This window comes from Sylvia atricapilla, chromosome 3 (genome assembly GCF_009819655.1).
Source record: "Sylvia atricapilla isolate bSylAtr1 chromosome 3, bSylAtr1.pri, whole genome shotgun sequence".
NCBI lineage: Eukaryota > Metazoa > Chordata > Aves > Passeriformes > Sylviidae > Sylvia > Sylvia atricapilla.
Genome location: NC_089142.1, coordinates 24,417,209 through 24,434,703, shown reverse-complemented (window position 1 = coordinate 24,434,703; position 17,495 = coordinate 24,417,209). Strand labels below are relative to the sequence as shown.

Genomic DNA, 17,495 nt, shown 5'->3' with positions numbered 1-17,495 from the left:
TCTGCGTTTTATAAGATAAAATGAACGAGGGGCCTTTTTGGTGAGCATATGTCACTTCTGTAATCCAAAGACTGACGTGGGTTTCACTAGAAATGATCTAGTGAGCTGGTAGAGTGTCTCTGGGCTAAAGAATAGGTTGCTGTAGTTACTGATGGAAAGTTTTGGTGACCAGTATTTTCTTATCATAAAGCAGGCAAGAAACATGAATTAATCTCTGGTTAATTTGTATTATTCTTTGGTTAATGGTAAGCAGAGGTGAAATACCAGAAAACTGATGGACTTCTGAGAACCGTGGCTGTGGAGAATTACTTCTTGCTTTAAATATTCTGAATTTTCTCTTCTATTGCAGAAACAAAGACACTCTTTAAGTTTTAGCAAATAAAGTTTAATATTTTTTGCAAAGCTGAGTTCTTATCTGTTTAAGAAATTTTATCTGTTTTTGATTTCATGTAACTTTCAAAAAAAGTCTAAGATAATGTCATGGGAGTGAATTGTTCCTAACATTTATTACTAAATAGAAGGTGAATTTTTTTACTTATATTAAAGTGAAGATTAACAACAGCTACAGTGAATTTTGAAAATATGATCAGTTGGAATAACTGATAAAATTTAATCAGTGAGAAGTTAAATTTCCAGGCTTTATTTAATTGTTTGACTTTCTGTATCATTATGCTTTTAATTTATGCTGCTTCTTAAGTACGCTCTTATAGCAGATTGTATCTCACAGTATTTAAGCAAGTCCAAGTAAAACAATATATTATTTTAAATTTTAAAACAAAAAAAAATTAAAAGCAATAATAAATTTGTTTTTATTGATGCATGCAGTTCTAGACTTAAAGTGAAGTGAGATGAAGTGGTGAAAAAGACAGTTATTAACACTAGATATGGAAAATACGATTAATGGGAATTCCATCCTGGAAAGTATGATTTCAAAGAAGGATTTCTTTTCTAATGTGTACTTGAAACTAGCTTTAAACAGAGAATAAGGAAGTCAGCTCTTTGATGATTTAATGCTCTTTAGCTCTTATTTTATGTAGGGAACATACATCTAAACGTGCCCTTATGAACATGATTCCATTCAAGGCATCCAAGAGGTTGTTTTGGCTTTGTACATGTGCTGAAGTGTCATGATCTGAAATGACAGATGCTATAGGGCTGTTGAATGAGTAGTTTAACTCCGAAGACTTTACAGAAGATGCAAAGGTGTGGCCCTGAAGTTAACTGCTCCCGATAAATCTCTACAAAATTTGCACAAGGAGTCAAGCTATGACAATCTTTGAGGGACACATGGCCAGAAAGCAGAAAGAGAATTATGAAATGCCAAATGAATTGCTGGTTTTGGAAACCCTAAACAGAAACCAAGAAACTTGTGTTGCTTTCAGTTATAATGAAGGGCGCATTACAGACTGGGTCTTGAGTTGCAGGTTTTTTTCTCTCAGGAGTATTCCATGACAGCACTGTTCTTTTCTCCTGTTTGTTTTTTTTCCCCTATGCACAGTGCCCCTTCATTAGACCATAGGAGGTCTAAATAAACCACTGTACTATATCAAAACTATAGCTTGTATAAGATAAAAGACATTGTATTTACTGTTTATTTCACTAAAGAAATAGAATAATGATACTACTAATACAATACCAATACTAATGCAGTACTAAGACATTTCTATCTTAGTACAGAAATATCTCTGTCTTTTTCATAAATAAATAGGGTTTGATGGGACCAGAAGGTTCACTTGGTCTACCTGGAGCTCCTGGGCCTAAGGTAAATGTTTGAGTCAGTTTGCTTGTGACTTTGATAAACGACTGCTTTGTATGCATCTGGACAATGCCAGGAGTTTGCAGCTCATTTTTTGGTGTATGGAATATTGGTGAGCAGCTGTGTGATTTTCCCTGTGTTACCTTCTATGATAGTTCACTCTCAAGGGAGGTTAATATAACTCAGTAAATGGCGCCTGTCATCCCGTGAGGATTTAACAATTGCAGAAATGGACATAAGACTTTGTTTCAGCTTTACAGCCCTGGAAAATCTGCAGTGCTGGAAACCAGATAATTCTCAGTATACATCTGAACTTTCCCATGTTACATTTATTTATATTTTAATTGTGTTCAATAATGTAATGTGCTGTTTCTTCCACCCAAGGAGCCAAACTTATTTCAGATGTAACTTTATTGATTGCACTGCAGCTACAGCAAAAACTAATTTTACCAATGTTCTCAAAAGCTAAAATAAATAGTACCGAAAAAAAACCCCCAAAAAAACCAACCTACAAATTCAGATTGGTTGGTGTAACCTTTTAATTTAATCCAAAATGAGTTTTAGATTAAATTTTAAGTAATCACTGAATTGTATGTCCTAGAGAATATTTAGAAATATAGAATCCATTTCCCAAACTTCGTATTTACATTTAGAATCCTTTCCCCCATACGTTATGTTACATCCAAAAGTGCATATGCATTTATTTATAATTGTATACTGACAGTAGCATTTTTTAAGTGTCAGTGTTTTCTATGGTCAAGAAAATTGAATATCTATGATACAACTAGAATTAATGAACTTAATTTTTGTTTGTGAAAAATGCTTTTATTTTGTATATTTATTTCACTTAGAATATTAGCTGTTTCCTGGAGAATCATTCATAATAAGCTCCTTCTTACAGAAGTCCATCATTAAGTAGTTAATAATTCTTTGATTTAATGCAAATCCTCATGCCAAATATATGTCTAATTCCATAGGCTGCAAAAAAAGCCAAAACATAAATCAATATTTTGACTTAGACCATTAAATAAGATAATGGAAATCTGAAGTCAGTACACACAAGCTTGTTGTGACTGTGTGAGGCAAAGGAGGCAGGTGGAGATGAGGCAGGTGCGCAGGAGCTGGCAGATCACATTTTGTCATCATTATTTCATCTTTCCTGAGAGAAAGTTAAACCTTCAGGCTACTTTTAATGGAGAAGAACTATAGCCTTTCAGTCAAAAACTTTAGCCTTTCAGAACTTTAGCCTTTTACCTGTGCCTGCTTTTAAAAGTCAGTTTCTCAACAGTGTCTGTTCATGTTTGCTAGTTGTACCACATGTGACAAAACATAATGATGTATCAGCCACATTCCTACATTGTTATATAGGGTGATAAAGGCGAACCAGGAATACAGGGGAAACCAGGATCATCGGGAGCCAAGGTAAATATAATTCTGGGAAGCGTTCTAGTTAAAGAAGGGATTACTTTACTTTTTCATGATTTACTAATTTCCTATGATTTCCCCTGGTTAGTTATAAGGCAGTTTGTTTCACAGTAAAACTGTAGTTAACATCACATTGCAGCAGAATCCATTTGATGACATATTCTTACTAAGATTATACTAGATTTTAGACTGTGAAAGTCAGATGTTAAGTTCAAGTCTACAGACATTGTCATTACTTGAGGTAGTATTTTTCTGTGTAATTTTGAAACATCAGCTGTATTAAAAGATAATAAAAAATAGCTCCTGGATATGGCTTCTCTATATTCACCATCCCTTCAAAAATCCTTCAGACATTTCAATCATCTTCAGTTATAAAATTTCAAAATATCATAGCCAAAATGTATCATGTGGCCTTGAGAAACATGCAGTGTGTGTTTTTACACACAGCACATCACTGACACACAGCTATTGTATTACTCAGGGAGATCTAGGAGTACCAGGGGCTCCAGGTGAACCGGGCTACCCAGGCATTCCTGGTACCCAGGGATTAAAGGTAAGTATTTTTTCCAGTTTTACATTAATTGCATCTTTTTTTGAAAGTGCTTTTCTTATAAGTGAAATTGATCATTATTTAACAAAATCCTTTCTCTAAATAAATCATAATTATTAGATAACTGTTTGACACATTTAAGGCAATAATATGTTCATCCTGAAAATTTTCTTCTGAAGGATAAAGGCCTTGATGTGAAGGCATTTGTGGTGAGTTGACCTTGGATGAATGACAGGTGCCCAGCGAGCTGCTCTGTGACTCCCCTCTTAAGCAGGACAGGGAAAAATCAAGAAAATAAGATGGAAGAAAGCTCATGGGTCAAGATAAAGGCAGTTTAATAATGCAAAAGGAAAGGGAAAGTAAAACAAAGCATTTATTCTCTGCTTCCTGTCAGTATGTGTTGTCTCACCAATTCACAGGAATCAGGACTTCAGTACACACAGAGGTTTGGAAGACAAATGTCACAATAACGAATCTTCCTCTCTTTTCCCTTTCCTTTAGCTTTTATTTCTGAGCAGACATCTTATGGTATGGAATGTCCCTTTCAGTTTAGGTCATCCGTCTTGACTCTGTCATAGAACCATAGAATGGTTTTGTGGAAAGGGACCTTAAAGATCATCTAGTTCCACCCCCCATGTCATGGGCAGGGACACTTCCACTAGACAAGGTGGCTCAAAGCCCCATCCAACCTGGCCTTGAACACTTATAGGGAGGAAGTATCCATACCTTCTCTGAGCACCCTGTCTCAGTGACTCACCACCCTCAAAATAAAGAATTTCTTTCTAATAAGCCTAGTTTCAGTTTGAAACCATTCCCTCTTGTCCTGTCATTACAGACCCTTGTGAAAAGTACCTCTCCAGCTCTCTTCTAAGCCCCTTTCAGGTACTGGAAGGCTGCTCTGAGGTCTCTCCAGAACCTTCTCTTCTCTGGGCTGAACCACCCTAGCTCTCAGAGGTCTCTCTTCATGAGAGATGCTCCAGCTGTCTAATCATATTCATGGCCCTCTGCTGGACTTGATCCAGCAGATCAGTGTCCTTATGTCGGGGGCCCTGAAGCTGGACACAGATGGAGTCTCAGGAGAGTGGAGGGGGAGAATTGCATCCCTTGCCCTGCTGGCCACACTGCTTTTGATGCAGCCCAAGATGCAGTTGGTTTTCTGGACTGGAAGTGTAGATTGCCAGGTCATGTTAACTTCCTTCCCTATGAACATGTCCAAGCCCTTCTCTGCAGGGTTGCCTCTCAATCCTTTCTTCACCTAGCCTGAACTTGTGTCTCCACCCAAGACCTTGCCTGGCCTTAGCTTATGGGAAAAGGAGAGGATTTGGAGACAGCCTTGATGTTGCAGGGAGCTCTGCTCAGCAGTACCCAAAGCGCTGGTATGTTAACCAGCACCTTCCTAGCCACCACTGCAAAGCACAGCACTACAAGGGCTGCTATGGAAAAAATGAACTCCTCAGCCAGACCCAATATGGCATTAGAGAAATAGAATTAAATCAAGCATTTCACTTCCATAAGAAGAGAAAGGTTGAAGAGTAAAGAGACAGTAAGATAGAAGTGTGATGTTATAATTAAAGTTCTGTGAAAACCCCGTGCAGAAGTATTCCAATAGAGTTCATCTTCTGCTTCAGAACGCACACGTTTCTTGTATGTCTAATGTCATATATGCCACCCTCATATACATGTCTTGCATATACTAGAGTACTTCATGTGTCAGTAGACACATACATTGATGTGCCTTACATTGACTAGAGAATGGAGTCAGTGTCGTAATAACAGTTTAATTAGTTTCGTTATCACTGTATATTCAATTCAGTATCTAGGGATTAAGGCCCATGTACTCAGATAATAATTTTTATGAAAGATGATTTTGTTAAAATTTATGAAACTTCTCTAAATTTTAAACTGAAGAAGTCTTTGAAAAGGTAATTTATTTTATATGAAGGTGCAAGTTAGCTGGAGTTACCAGTCCAATGACAAACTGGAATTATTCAGGAAGAAAAGCGCAGTTTGGGCATCTGACAGAAAAGTGAAGCCTCTCAGCTATAGATGATTTTAAAACTAGAAACAACTGAATATTTTACTTTAAAATAGAATACAACAAAATACTACAGCTGGCATTAATGTTTTCCTGTGTTCTGGGATTTTCAGTCAGGAAAATATTTGCCATTGCAAAAACCTCCTCTTCACTACTGTTTAACATTAAATTAAACATTCTTTTATTTTCCACTCCCCCCAAAAAACCCAAAATAAACAAAGAAACAAACAAGAAACCTTCCAAACAAACCCAACCAAACACACAAAGTTTTGGCTCTTGGAAGAAAGCCGGCAAAACAGACCCAAAAATCTCCATTTTAAATATTTTCTTTGTTGAATGCAGTTTTGCACATCCCCTAAAATATGTTCTTTGTTTCATGAGCTGCTATTTTCCTGGTTCAGTATTTTGATTTGTGTCTATTTAAATATAAGAAATCAGAGTTACAGTAAGAGCCATCTTCTATAATTTTTAAGTTTCGTTTTCAGTTAATGAAGAGATAGGCACATTTTTGGAGTACATATTTTATACCTCTGTTGTTAATTGGAATGAATAGTTCTCATGCACTGCCTGTTTCTCTCCAATGTCAATTAGATAGTGCTCAGACAAGTTGATAAAACTACATACCTGACTTCTAAGCACTGTTTACACCATCTGATTGCAAATCTCTCCACTATTATTGACTTTAAACATTTCAAGGCAAAACAAGTGGGTGGACATGGAGCTTAGTCCTTAAGTATTTTGATTCAATTTAAATATAGAGGGTTTTTTGGTGAAAAAAATTTTTTTCTTTGTTTTGCATTGCTTCTGCATGCAGTGGTTCATTCAGCTAAAATTTAAATCATGAGAAACAGTGCCTCCCTTCCTGCCTACATCCTCTCCACTCCCATGCACTGTGTAGATAAAATCCTGCTGGATTTGCCACCTCATTATGTTGTATTTTTTAACTTTTTACTTGCTACGTGAGTATCAACTTTCTTTTTTAGTTTTTTACTTGTTTTGTGAGTATCTGCTTTATTTTTGGTAGTCGTTTTAGTGACAAAGTCCTTCCATAGTATAGCTTGCTGGACTTTTTTTATGTGTACATGGGGGTAAAGTGATTTGTTTTCTTTTCAGTATATAAAAAAAGCTAGATACTTTCTTTTCTGTATAAGAAAAAGCTAGATGTTTCTCCTGTAATTATTGTGTTAAATTAAAGCAGAGATTACATGTTTTAGAGATGATCCATGTTTAAATGGAGACCTTTCTTCTGATATTTTACAGGGGGAGAAAGGAAACCAAGGTGACACTGGTATCCAGGTATATAAACTTTTTTTTCTAATGAAATCATCTGGCATTACTATTTATACAAATCTTAGATATTAATTCAGACAGAGTGGGTTTTTTTAAGATTAAACTCCACAGAAGATGAACTTGAATACCAGCAGTAACTGTCCTTCAAGGAAATCTGCCCAGTATGGCCAGCATGAGTTTTCAGCTGCATTTCTGGGGGCCTGAGCAGGCTGTTGGCATTTGGTGCAGCGCTGTGTGCTCCTAGCAATGGTGCAGGCACAGGGCTGCAGATTGTGCTGCTGCCCCAGAGGCCTGGGACATCATCCAGGACTGCCACAGGATGCACTTTATCCCTGCCTGCAGAGCACTGCAAGATCACAGAAACATAGTCAAAGTAACTGGCCTCTGCCTACCTACTTTACTAGTAGCATGTGGGATTTTCCTCCTTGTTACCTAAAATCATGGAATGCCTACAAGAAGAGTATCCTGTCTTTACTTGGATCCTGGCTTAGTTCCTCTCTGTTCACGGTAGAAATTTTATTCTACAGTTTCTGCTCTGATCTCTTAGAAGAGTAAGTGTTCAGATTGATTTGTCCTGGTTTTTAATGAGGTTTTAGTATTTAGGTCCTTGTGTTATTTTTTGATAGTTTAATTACATGTACCAGATAAATGTATATTTTATAAAATGTGCTTCTTTTCTCAAGGGACTGAAAGGAGAAAAAGGAAGACAAGGAAATCCAGGCTTACAGGTACTGTTAAAATAGTGATCCTACATTAAGAGAGCCATAGTGATCCTGGTTTGGATTTATATTTATTTCTTAACACGATTTATATTTGTTTCTTAACACTTCTTCCATCAATACATATAGGTCTTTGCATCAGGTGAAATATATTTATATACAACATAACATAGTTATATAAATTACCTCTTAAACACTCTTAGTATTTTTAAAATAACAAATACAACACATACAGAGAAGATGGAGCAACACTTCTCTCAGCTGTGCATGCTTGAAGAATCAGAGGAAATGCACATGAGATGGAACAGAGGAACTTAATATACAGGAAAAACATTTTACTTTGAGGGTTGTCAAACACTGGAGCAGGCTGCTCATAGATACTGCAGCAAACCCTGTCTGGACAGCATGTCAAGTTGATCAAGCTGCATCCATTCTGCAAAGAAGTTGAATCCAAGGAGGTCACTTCCAACCCACGTGTTCCTGTGTTCTATGATACTGTATCTTGAGAAACATTCCATAAGTACATTTCTTTTATTACTGTAGTAAAGCCTTAATTATACAATATTTTTATAAAACAGTTACAAGTAATATAAAATGCAGATAGAAGCAAAAAGTGGCTTTTGTGTAAAGGTTATAAGAGTGATACTTGAGATGTACCATGCTACACTTTCATACATTTCATTACCTCCTAGACTATACTGGGAGTCATTATTGACATCTTCTGTGCTCATAAATTACAGATGTTTCCTGTTTCAGCTGTAAATCAGTGAGATCCAGTTGTTTCTCTTTATTCTAGGCCAGTGTGTTCTGATTGTGTCATAGTTGGCAATCTTGTTATTCCACAGAAAATAGCTGTTAGTACATATAAATACTTGTTAACTGCATAATCTATGTCATTTCTAAACAGAAAAGTATTTTTTTAGAGGTCCATATGTAAAACTAGACTGGGAAGGAAGTCACAGTTGCTTTTTTCAGACTTGTGACATGAATACAGCTGCCTGTCTAGCTAGATGGACCCAATTCCTGGGGATTCTGGGCAGGAGATTTAGATTGCATGTTAGTTAACACTCTCAGAGATACCTGGGTTGAAAATAGTTCATTATTAAACCTGAGCAGACTTTTAAAAATAGAAATAGTTTAAACTCAAAGACAGGTCATTGACTTAACCAAATAGAATGTCCTAGACTAACACTTTACAATTTAAACTTTTTAAATTTATTTTGCAAATAATGGAGTTCTTTTTTCATATCTTTATTATTTTAGTCATAAGGGAAAACAAAGTGATAGTGAAAGAAAATATTTTTTTCAGATAGAATGATGCAACTGAATTGCTATTGCTTGCTTGCTTTTTTTTGGAGAAAGCTGAAAAAATAATACAGACTGAGTCTAAAATTGTTTCCCTTGCTTATCTGTTTTGGTGAACAACCAGAAAAATCAGTCATTTAGTAGACCACACAGGGTCTTTCCAAGAATTCTCAAGACTCCAAGACACTAGATTTCCTTGTCTGTAAGAGTGAATCAGAAAAGTGAACTGCCATCTTGCCTTTGGACATAATAGTCAGTAACACCATTGAACCACTTGGCAGAAATGACACCAAAATAATTTGCTAGCATTCAAAATCTACCTTACCACTGAGTCTGTGTTTCAAAGGCTCTGAAATTAATTTCTGCCTAGTAAGATGGTATTAAGCAGTTTGAATCAGGAGTTTATTTCTGCTAGGACATGTTGTTTCTTTTGTCAAGTGAATAAGGTTTTATCTCTTAAGTCTGTATTATGTTTATATGCTTATAATATGTGTGATGTATTCCCAACTTAGCCACTTGGTACATGATATTAAAGGTAATAGTGAAGTGTTCATTTACCTTGATACAAATTTTCCGCCATTATATGCAGTTTTGTTTTTTGTACTATAGCAATCAGAGAGTCTTTAAAAATTAACATTTCTGATTGATAACTGAAAAAGAAGAGCAAAAGATACTAATTTTTGATTCCAAGTAATTTCACTCAGCCTGCATTTTAAATTTCTTTTTCATCTTATTTTTTTAAAGGGAGTAGAAGGATTGACTGGAGAACGAGGAGAGGTACGTATTTTTGCTATGATAAATACAGTGTTACAAAATTATTCCATTTGTTTTTGCAAATTATGTGATCTGTAAAATGTGTGTTTAGTCTTACTTCTGTACTTATATCTATAAGCAACAGAGGAGAAATTGAAGAATATCAGAGAAAGAAGTATTAGTTATAAAGAGACAGAACGAGATATACGTTTCATTAAAAAATTATTAAAGCCAAGCATATACTTTAAGAGAATTTAAAAGCCAAGAAACAAACCAACAAAAAAAGAGAAAGGATTGGTTGAGTGGAGTAAATAACTAAAAAAAAATTACTAAAGAAAAAGAATAGTTGTGTTGCTTGTTGTTTAATTTTTTGTTATTTAAAATATTAATTTTGTTGGTTATTATTTATTTATTTCAATATTTTGTAAAATCAGAATATTTTGTTCCATTAATGCAATACTTCAAATGTATTTAGGTATTTTTTGTTCAACCTTTTTCCTTAAAGCATTGTTGCATAACAATAGCTGGATACATTACTTGGAAATTCCATTCTGATAATGAAATTATTTTATCCATTTTAATAGATAAGTTGTTTCATATGCTTCTGTGGTTCTAGGAAGTACTTGAGTTGTGGTTTGGCTAATAGGTATTTTGCTAAATTTTTGCCAAAACTGGTAGAAGATTCCTTCTATGCTGTTGAATTAGTCTCCTTAAGTACTGTAAATCATGGCAATAAAATATTTCTACTGGAAATTAATTTTAATAATTTCTTACTCTGTATTAAGCTATATTGATCTCATTGTGTTTACTTATCAAACCTATAAAATTAGAATATTTTCTAATCCTGTAAAATATGTTTTTTTGTTAGACTCTGATTTCTAGAAAGTTTCTTCAGCTGTAAGTCTCAGCACCTAGTGAGCTGTTTTCCTTTCTTTACTTTTCTTTGCCAATAGCAAGGGTCAGCAAACAAGGCCTCACATACATTGAACATTAAAAGACCGAGATATACTGCGGGGAAATTTTCCCTCTATAGTTTCATTTGTTTCTTGGCAAGTTCTTCAGGCAGTTCTGGTGATGCTTCCAACATTTTCTCCTGCTGTTTTTATGCTGGCTTCTTGCCTCTAATGTTTGCCTCTAATGTTGTTCTACAGTGGATGCTATTTCCCCAGTATTCTCTGGTTCTTAATGCCTTCTAGCCCCTTCAACATTTAGTTCAGATAGCTCAGCTTTCAGGTCTTTTTGTGTAAATATCATCCATAAGAGTAAAAAGAATTAAAATTAAAAACCAAAACAAAACCTCTCCTAGCTATAAATTCAACATGATTTCAGTTCTCAGCACATATAGTTTCTAGTATAGCCAGAAGTACCTACATAAGCATCATGTGTTTATCTCTGAGCCTTGCTGACTGTTTAAATGAAAAAAACACCTTTGCAGTTATGTACTAGAAATGAGCAAGTACAAATCTACATGAGGTAACTAAGAAGATCCCTTCTCTGTGACTACAACATTCAGGATGATAACATCAAGAAAATAAATTACAACTAAAACTTTGGAAGAAGTTGTATCTGAATTAATGTATGACTTCTGAAGGTATGGACTGCTGTTGAGGTCATGCCCCTGAACTGGCCACCCTTACAGCAGTATTCTTAGGCACTTGACTGACATCTGTTGTATTTTGTCTCATTTCTCTGTTTCTTTAATCTGATTAATCTGATACTGAATTTAAAGCTTGTTACTCTGTAGTAATTAATGTGTAGAATTCTGGGCATTGTTACTAATACAGACCAAGCCAGGAAGCTTTGAATTTTTCTGATGTGAAGAATCTTCATAATTAATATAGGAGATATTACAAAGTAATATAAATACCATAATTTAAAATCGGTGTAACTCTGTTGAGACCATATGCGTGAGTATTTCTTACATTTCTATTACTAGCTTCAGTAAGTTTGTCATGTGTAATAGTCCTGTTCTCACAGTTCCATCTAAAATTGTTGGAAGTGAAGAAAATTTTTCGGCAACTAATAATGTTATGCAGAAACTGTGCAAACAAGAGAGGAAAAAATCATAAGGGAGCAAACACAATATACTGACTTTAATATTGGGCACATACTGATGTTTTGTTGGCTCCAGAGCAGGGAAAGAGTTCGACATGAAGTATTGCAGTAGGTAATTCCATACATAGAGCCATTGCTTTGGTGAAGATATATCTAAATATTTATTGGCATTTGTTTACCTTTTCCAGTGAAGCAAACAGACCACAGTTACTATCAATCAGATAGGAAAAAAAAAAGAAGCAAAAAAATCCCTAACTGAAATAAATATATTTTTCCTTTGTCTTATACACTGCAGATACAAGGCAAAAAGCTTGATTATTATTGTGTTTCCAGGAACTTCAGTGGTGCCAGAATTTCACATCCAATTTTTCTGGTCTTTTAAGGATTTTACATTCTATAAAATTTTTTCTGTTTCTGGGGAAAAAGTGAATAGAATCCTTCCTTCCATATGTTAATAATGAATAGTAAAATGGGTCTTGAAAGTTAATAGAAGGTATTTTATTTCTAGTTCTCTTTGGTAATTTTTTCTGAAACAGCTACTAAGGAATCTGAAAACTTCAATAGATTTTAGCAAAATAGATCTCATCAATATCAAGTTAAGTTTCACTGGCATCACATTAAGTTTATGAAGAACTTAAGTAAAGGTTTCTCAGAATGTTTGCTTGGTGCTGCCTACCCTCCAAATGATCTGTGAACATATAATTGGCTTTTCATTGATTTTTCATTCCAGAAAGGTGAGAAAGGAGACCCAGGCATTCAAGGCATCAGTGGCCAAAAAGGAGAATCTGGTGTCCAGGGTTTGATTGGACCTCCTGGTCTCAGAGGTCAGCCAGGAGATAGAGGACCCCCAGGACCACCTGGATCAGATGGGAAACCTGTATGTATAGGACTTCAAACTTTTTATTCTGTGTACCTTAAAAACCAGAAAGAATTGCATGCTCTGTTCTCTGTTCCATGCAGGCACGAGAATTTTCAGAAGAGTTTATTCGACAGGTGTGTTCAGATGTACTGAGAAGTAAGTCTGAAAGTTTTTTTACTGTTGTCTCCTTGTTAGAAGTGCTAAAGAAGTTTCCTGTCAATTATAGAAATGCTTTTTTGAAAGCATGTTCTGTATTGCCAATTTATTCCTTGTTTTCCTACACGTGTGGAACGATATTTCCACATCACAGGCTCCATATTTACCATCTTGTTTCCTAAAGGTATTATATTAAGAGAGGGAACTGATTTTGTGTTAGTGGTTGAGGGTAACACTCCTATTGTTACAACACTTTAAGCAATTTTTTGTTTGAATTCTTCCAGCCCAGTTGCCTGCCATTCTCCAGAGTGGAAGACTACAAAACTGTAACCATTGTCAGTCACAAAGTGCTCCCCCAGGACTTCCAGGACCACCAGGTCCAAGAGGCCCTGAAGGCCCAAGAGGGTTTCCTGGTTTACCAGGGAATGATGGCATTCCAGGGCTAATGGGCATGCCAGGTCGCCCTGGGGCTCGTGGGACAAGAGGTACAGTGTGCATGTGTCATGGTGCTAAAGGCCTTTATGCCTTGGTTTTCTGCTTCAGGTTCTGAATGGGATTAGTGCAAGGTGGAGTAAGAGAATAGCTGGGCTTGTTTGGCTGAATGGAATTGTGAACATGAAGCAGTGTGGGTGTTTCACCACCTTCAGGGAACAAGGGACAGAAGAGAGAATACAAGAACAAGCCAGATAGTTACTGTTCAGTTCTACTATAGCCAAATTCTGTTCTGATTTTTAGAGAGTTTTTAGTCTCATGTAAATGTTTCTACCTGCATTTAGGTTATTTTTTATGGCAAATATGCCTAGACATGGATTTCAAAGTATTTCCATTTTTCCTGGTTTCTTTTCTTCCAAACTTGCTTGTTTCTGCTGTTTTAAGGAACAGTATTTAGTCGCCGGCTACTTAATGTCAGGTGTTTGACATCCAACAACTTTTATACTCACATTCCTGAGTACTTGTCATTTTGTTCTCTTTATCTGAAAAGGACTTTTGCTTCCTTTTTAATGATTTTTGTAAATATTCTGGATTCTTTTTAGGCATGCTAAGATTTATGCTTTCAGGTAACTCAGCTGGCCAAGCATTTCAATTGATTTCTGTGATGTATTTGCAGACTTTATGTTAAGTAAGTGTATATAGTCTGGAACCAAAGCAAGAGACTAGGTGGAATCCATAATTTTGTAACTGGTAGCATCAAAATAATCAGGAAAGCTGTATGAAATAACAGCTAGCTAGTAATGTGCCAATGGTAAGCAGCCAAATAATTGATAAAATATTTACTATCTTTGTGAATTACTACCTGTGACCTAGCACACCAGATTAATTTTGTGTGAAATGACAACTTGCCTGTAGTACTTTAATAACTTAATCTCCAGGAGATTAAGGAGAATGTACAGTTTTTCTCTGGAGCTGACACTAGCAGTTCTGGTTATTCCATAAAAATTGGAAAAGTAGATAATGTATCTATGAAGAAACTAAATTTTCTGGGTAGTACCAGTGTAAGAGAGCTTGTATGTTGACCCTCACTGTATTTCTTTGGTGGAAATTTAATTCTGCTGGGTGTGTTGTGGAGCATTTTCTATATATTCTGTATTCTGCAGGGATTTTGATGAAAAAATTACACCTCCTTTATACAACATATTAAAAACTTTGCTGATAGAAAGGCAATGACAGCAAATTTCTTAATTACCTATCATCTGTTCCTTCAGCTGATAGTGGCTGTCTGCTTAGCTGTTGCTACATCAACTCTAAATTCAGTAGAAATTAGCATAATTTAGAATCCAGTCACACTGCAGGTTACAAGAAAAGGCTTGTTTTATATCCCATTACTTGCTTTCAAAATATTACATATTTAATTCAATAAATATCATCAAATGCTGATTTCTGACTTCACTGGATGAAAATAAAGTGCAAAAATTTGCATGTGTCTCCTAATTCACAGGCCTGCCAGGGAAGAATGGTGCAAAAGGCAGTCAAGGTGTTGGTGTTCCTGGGATCCAAGGCCCCCCAGGACCTCCAGGTGAGAGATGGTTCAGGTGTGCAGGTTCAGTGCATGTTAATACTTTTTTTAAAGTGTGGTTTAGAAAAAATGTTGATGTAATTTAGAAAAACTTACCTGGTTTGTACACATCTTACTTGACAAATATATTTTAGGGTAATGCCTGTCTCTTGCATACCTTAAAAATTGCCATATAATATATTTTTTAATATAAGACAGGTCTTGTAGAGATTGGTATCTGAGACGGCTCTTTCTTGATAGATGGATGTTGAAGTCAACTACATATGAGAACTGAGTCCTAATAAGATCGTGTGACTTGTAACGAGGGAAATGTTCTTCATGACATTGTATGCATGAAGAATTGTATGCATATGTATGCATTGTATGTATATGTATGCATAAAAAATGTAAAGTCAAGCATTTGTTAGATTTAGGTCTCCATCCAAGCCCACAGAAACAAATAAAAATAGAGAGACTGATTCTTGCCATGGTGGTTCCAGATTTTATGAAAAAGTAGAATAGTGTACTAAAGCAGATTTCCTATTTTTCTTTAAAAGCTGTCTTTATTTAAAGTGTTTTGCATGCGCATTAAGAAAGTCTTTACCAGATATCATGTTGTTTACATAAACATACACAATACTTCTTGTGACAAGAAGTGCCTTTGCAGGAAATGAAATTTTCTTTATCTACATACTTCACCAAAGAGTGTTGTGGGTCCATACTTGCTCATTTGCATTTTAATACTATTGCATTTATTTATTTATTGCATGTGTGTTATTAAGGTCCTGAAGGTCCACCAGGCATGAGTAAGGAGGGACGTCCTGGAGAGCGTGGGCAGCCTGGTAAAGACGGAGATCGTGGCACTCCAGGAATACCAGGACCAGTTGGACCCCCTGGAATTTGTGACCCATCATTGTGTTTTAGTGTAATTGTGGGGAGAGATCCATTCAGAAAAGGACCAAATTATTAATTTGTGATATGATAATTTAGAGGAATATTTATGGTGCTTATCTTTCATGGTCGTTCAAATCTCAGGAAGGTGACCAGCAATAATCCTGTAAGAAGGAGCAAAAGTACCTCGGACATTTAAAGTGTTATAAATAATGGTCTCAAAGGTTATACATTGCTTTAGACGAGAAATTCCAAAACGCCTGTCACTTTTTTTTATACCTTGCACTGGTTGAATCTCAAGTGTTTTCAAAGAGATTATCAGTTTTAATAGAAATAAAATTAACTCTAATAATTGGTATTTAGTATTTAAGTGTCCAACCATTCTCCTTTTACCTCGTTTTACCCAAGAAAGTCCTTTGCAAAATTGCTGGAAACACCACTGGGAGCAGATTTAGATCTTAAATGGCATTGGTCAGGTATAAATAACTGTGAAATTTTTCACATGCAGCCAACATACACAGTATTTGATTTTGAAAGAATATGGCTGGCTTTGACTTCATATGTGTGCAGATTTCATTGCCTTATGTACATTTCATCTGTCATTGCTCCAGATATGAGTGAAAACATGTTATCAGACTTTTATGAATTAAGACAGATACTTGGACTCATCACAGAAGAAATGTTACCTATTTTGCCATGCAGCTCTGCTTAAAACTGAGATGAAATGCAAGAGTAGAACTAAAAGTTCAAGGGCCAAGATTTTATTGAAGATGGTACTATCAACAAATAAATGTCAGAATTTTCCATGCAGGTGATTCAACTCATATGAAAATAGCATTAAAAATAAAAAAGAGAAAAAACCTGACATAGCTGGGTTTAGCTATGATTTGAAAAAAAAAATCAAAGATGTAAAAATGTTTGCACAACCCCAGTGTAACAGTTCTGTGTAATGAAGTATCAAGTTATATACCCTTTGCTGTTTCTGCTCAAGTTCTGCTTGCCAAATTGAAGAAGCAGGTTTACAAGGAGAAAGGTCTAAATGGTGGCTGACCAGCTGCAATGTTTGTTATGCTGTTTCCTTTTTCATTTTAAGCCAGCTGTGTGTAATTTTCATTGTATGCTTTGCTAATGAAGTGTATTGCTTGCTTTTACATAAAGAGCAAAGGTACAGTTCCCACGAGAATTTAAAATCCATTTCTTAAGTTAAGGCTGAGTCCTGTATTGAGTTAACCAATGCTTCATAAGTCTCTTTTTCTAATGTGTTGTTTTTTTGTTGTCCTGCTATCAGAGATTGTTAATATGCTTGACATTCAAGGTAAAATAAAGACACACTTTCCAATTAGATGGATGGTTGAGTGAATTAAGAGTCTGAGAGGAGACAAAACTAAAACCAACCAAACAAGCAGTGTTTGTAAGAAGGAGCTCTGACTGCAGTGAATACAAGGAGCTCTGACTGCAGTGAATACAAACAGAAAACCAGAATTTCCTCCTTGTAGAAAAATCCTCTTGATTTTCAGCCAGTCTGATTGGTAGTTTTGTTTATGATTTCATGTGATCAAATTAACACATATATCAAGCTTAAATTTTAAAAGTAGTGGTGGTTTTGTCACCCCATTCGTCCTACTGGAGGGTTGTTTCTGAATGACTGACTGAAGATCTATGAGTAATTTCTAGTTTGTGTCTATTAAATGGCCCTTTCTTGTAGTTT

The 17,495-nt window shown here is 35.6% G+C and overlaps 1 protein-coding gene across 1 annotated transcript in view; it reads left to right on the top strand.

Annotated features, from left to right (window-relative positions):
- The window catches only part of COL21A1 (collagen type XXI alpha 1 chain), a 67,081-nt gene extending 50,434 nt beyond the window's left edge, over positions 1–16,647 (top strand). The window contains exons 19-29 of the mRNA XM_066314957.1: positions 1,709–1,762; positions 3,125–3,178; positions 3,663–3,734; positions 7,027–7,062; positions 7,740–7,784; positions 9,825–9,857; positions 12,619–12,765; positions 12,849–12,903; positions 13,188–13,388; positions 14,840–14,917; positions 15,679–16,647. Of these exons, the coding sequence (XP_066171054.1) occupies positions 1,709–1,762; positions 3,125–3,178; positions 3,663–3,734; positions 7,027–7,062; positions 7,740–7,784; positions 9,825–9,857; positions 12,619–12,765; positions 12,849–12,903; positions 13,188–13,388; positions 14,840–14,917; positions 15,679–15,866 (963 nt within the window). The 3' untranslated portion in view covers positions 15,867–16,647. The remainder of the gene's footprint in view (positions 1–1,708; positions 1,763–3,124; positions 3,179–3,662; positions 3,735–7,026; positions 7,063–7,739; positions 7,785–9,824; positions 9,858–12,618; positions 12,766–12,848; positions 12,904–13,187; positions 13,389–14,839; positions 14,918–15,678) is intronic.
- The last annotated feature ends 848 nt before the right edge of the window (positions 16,648–17,495 follow it).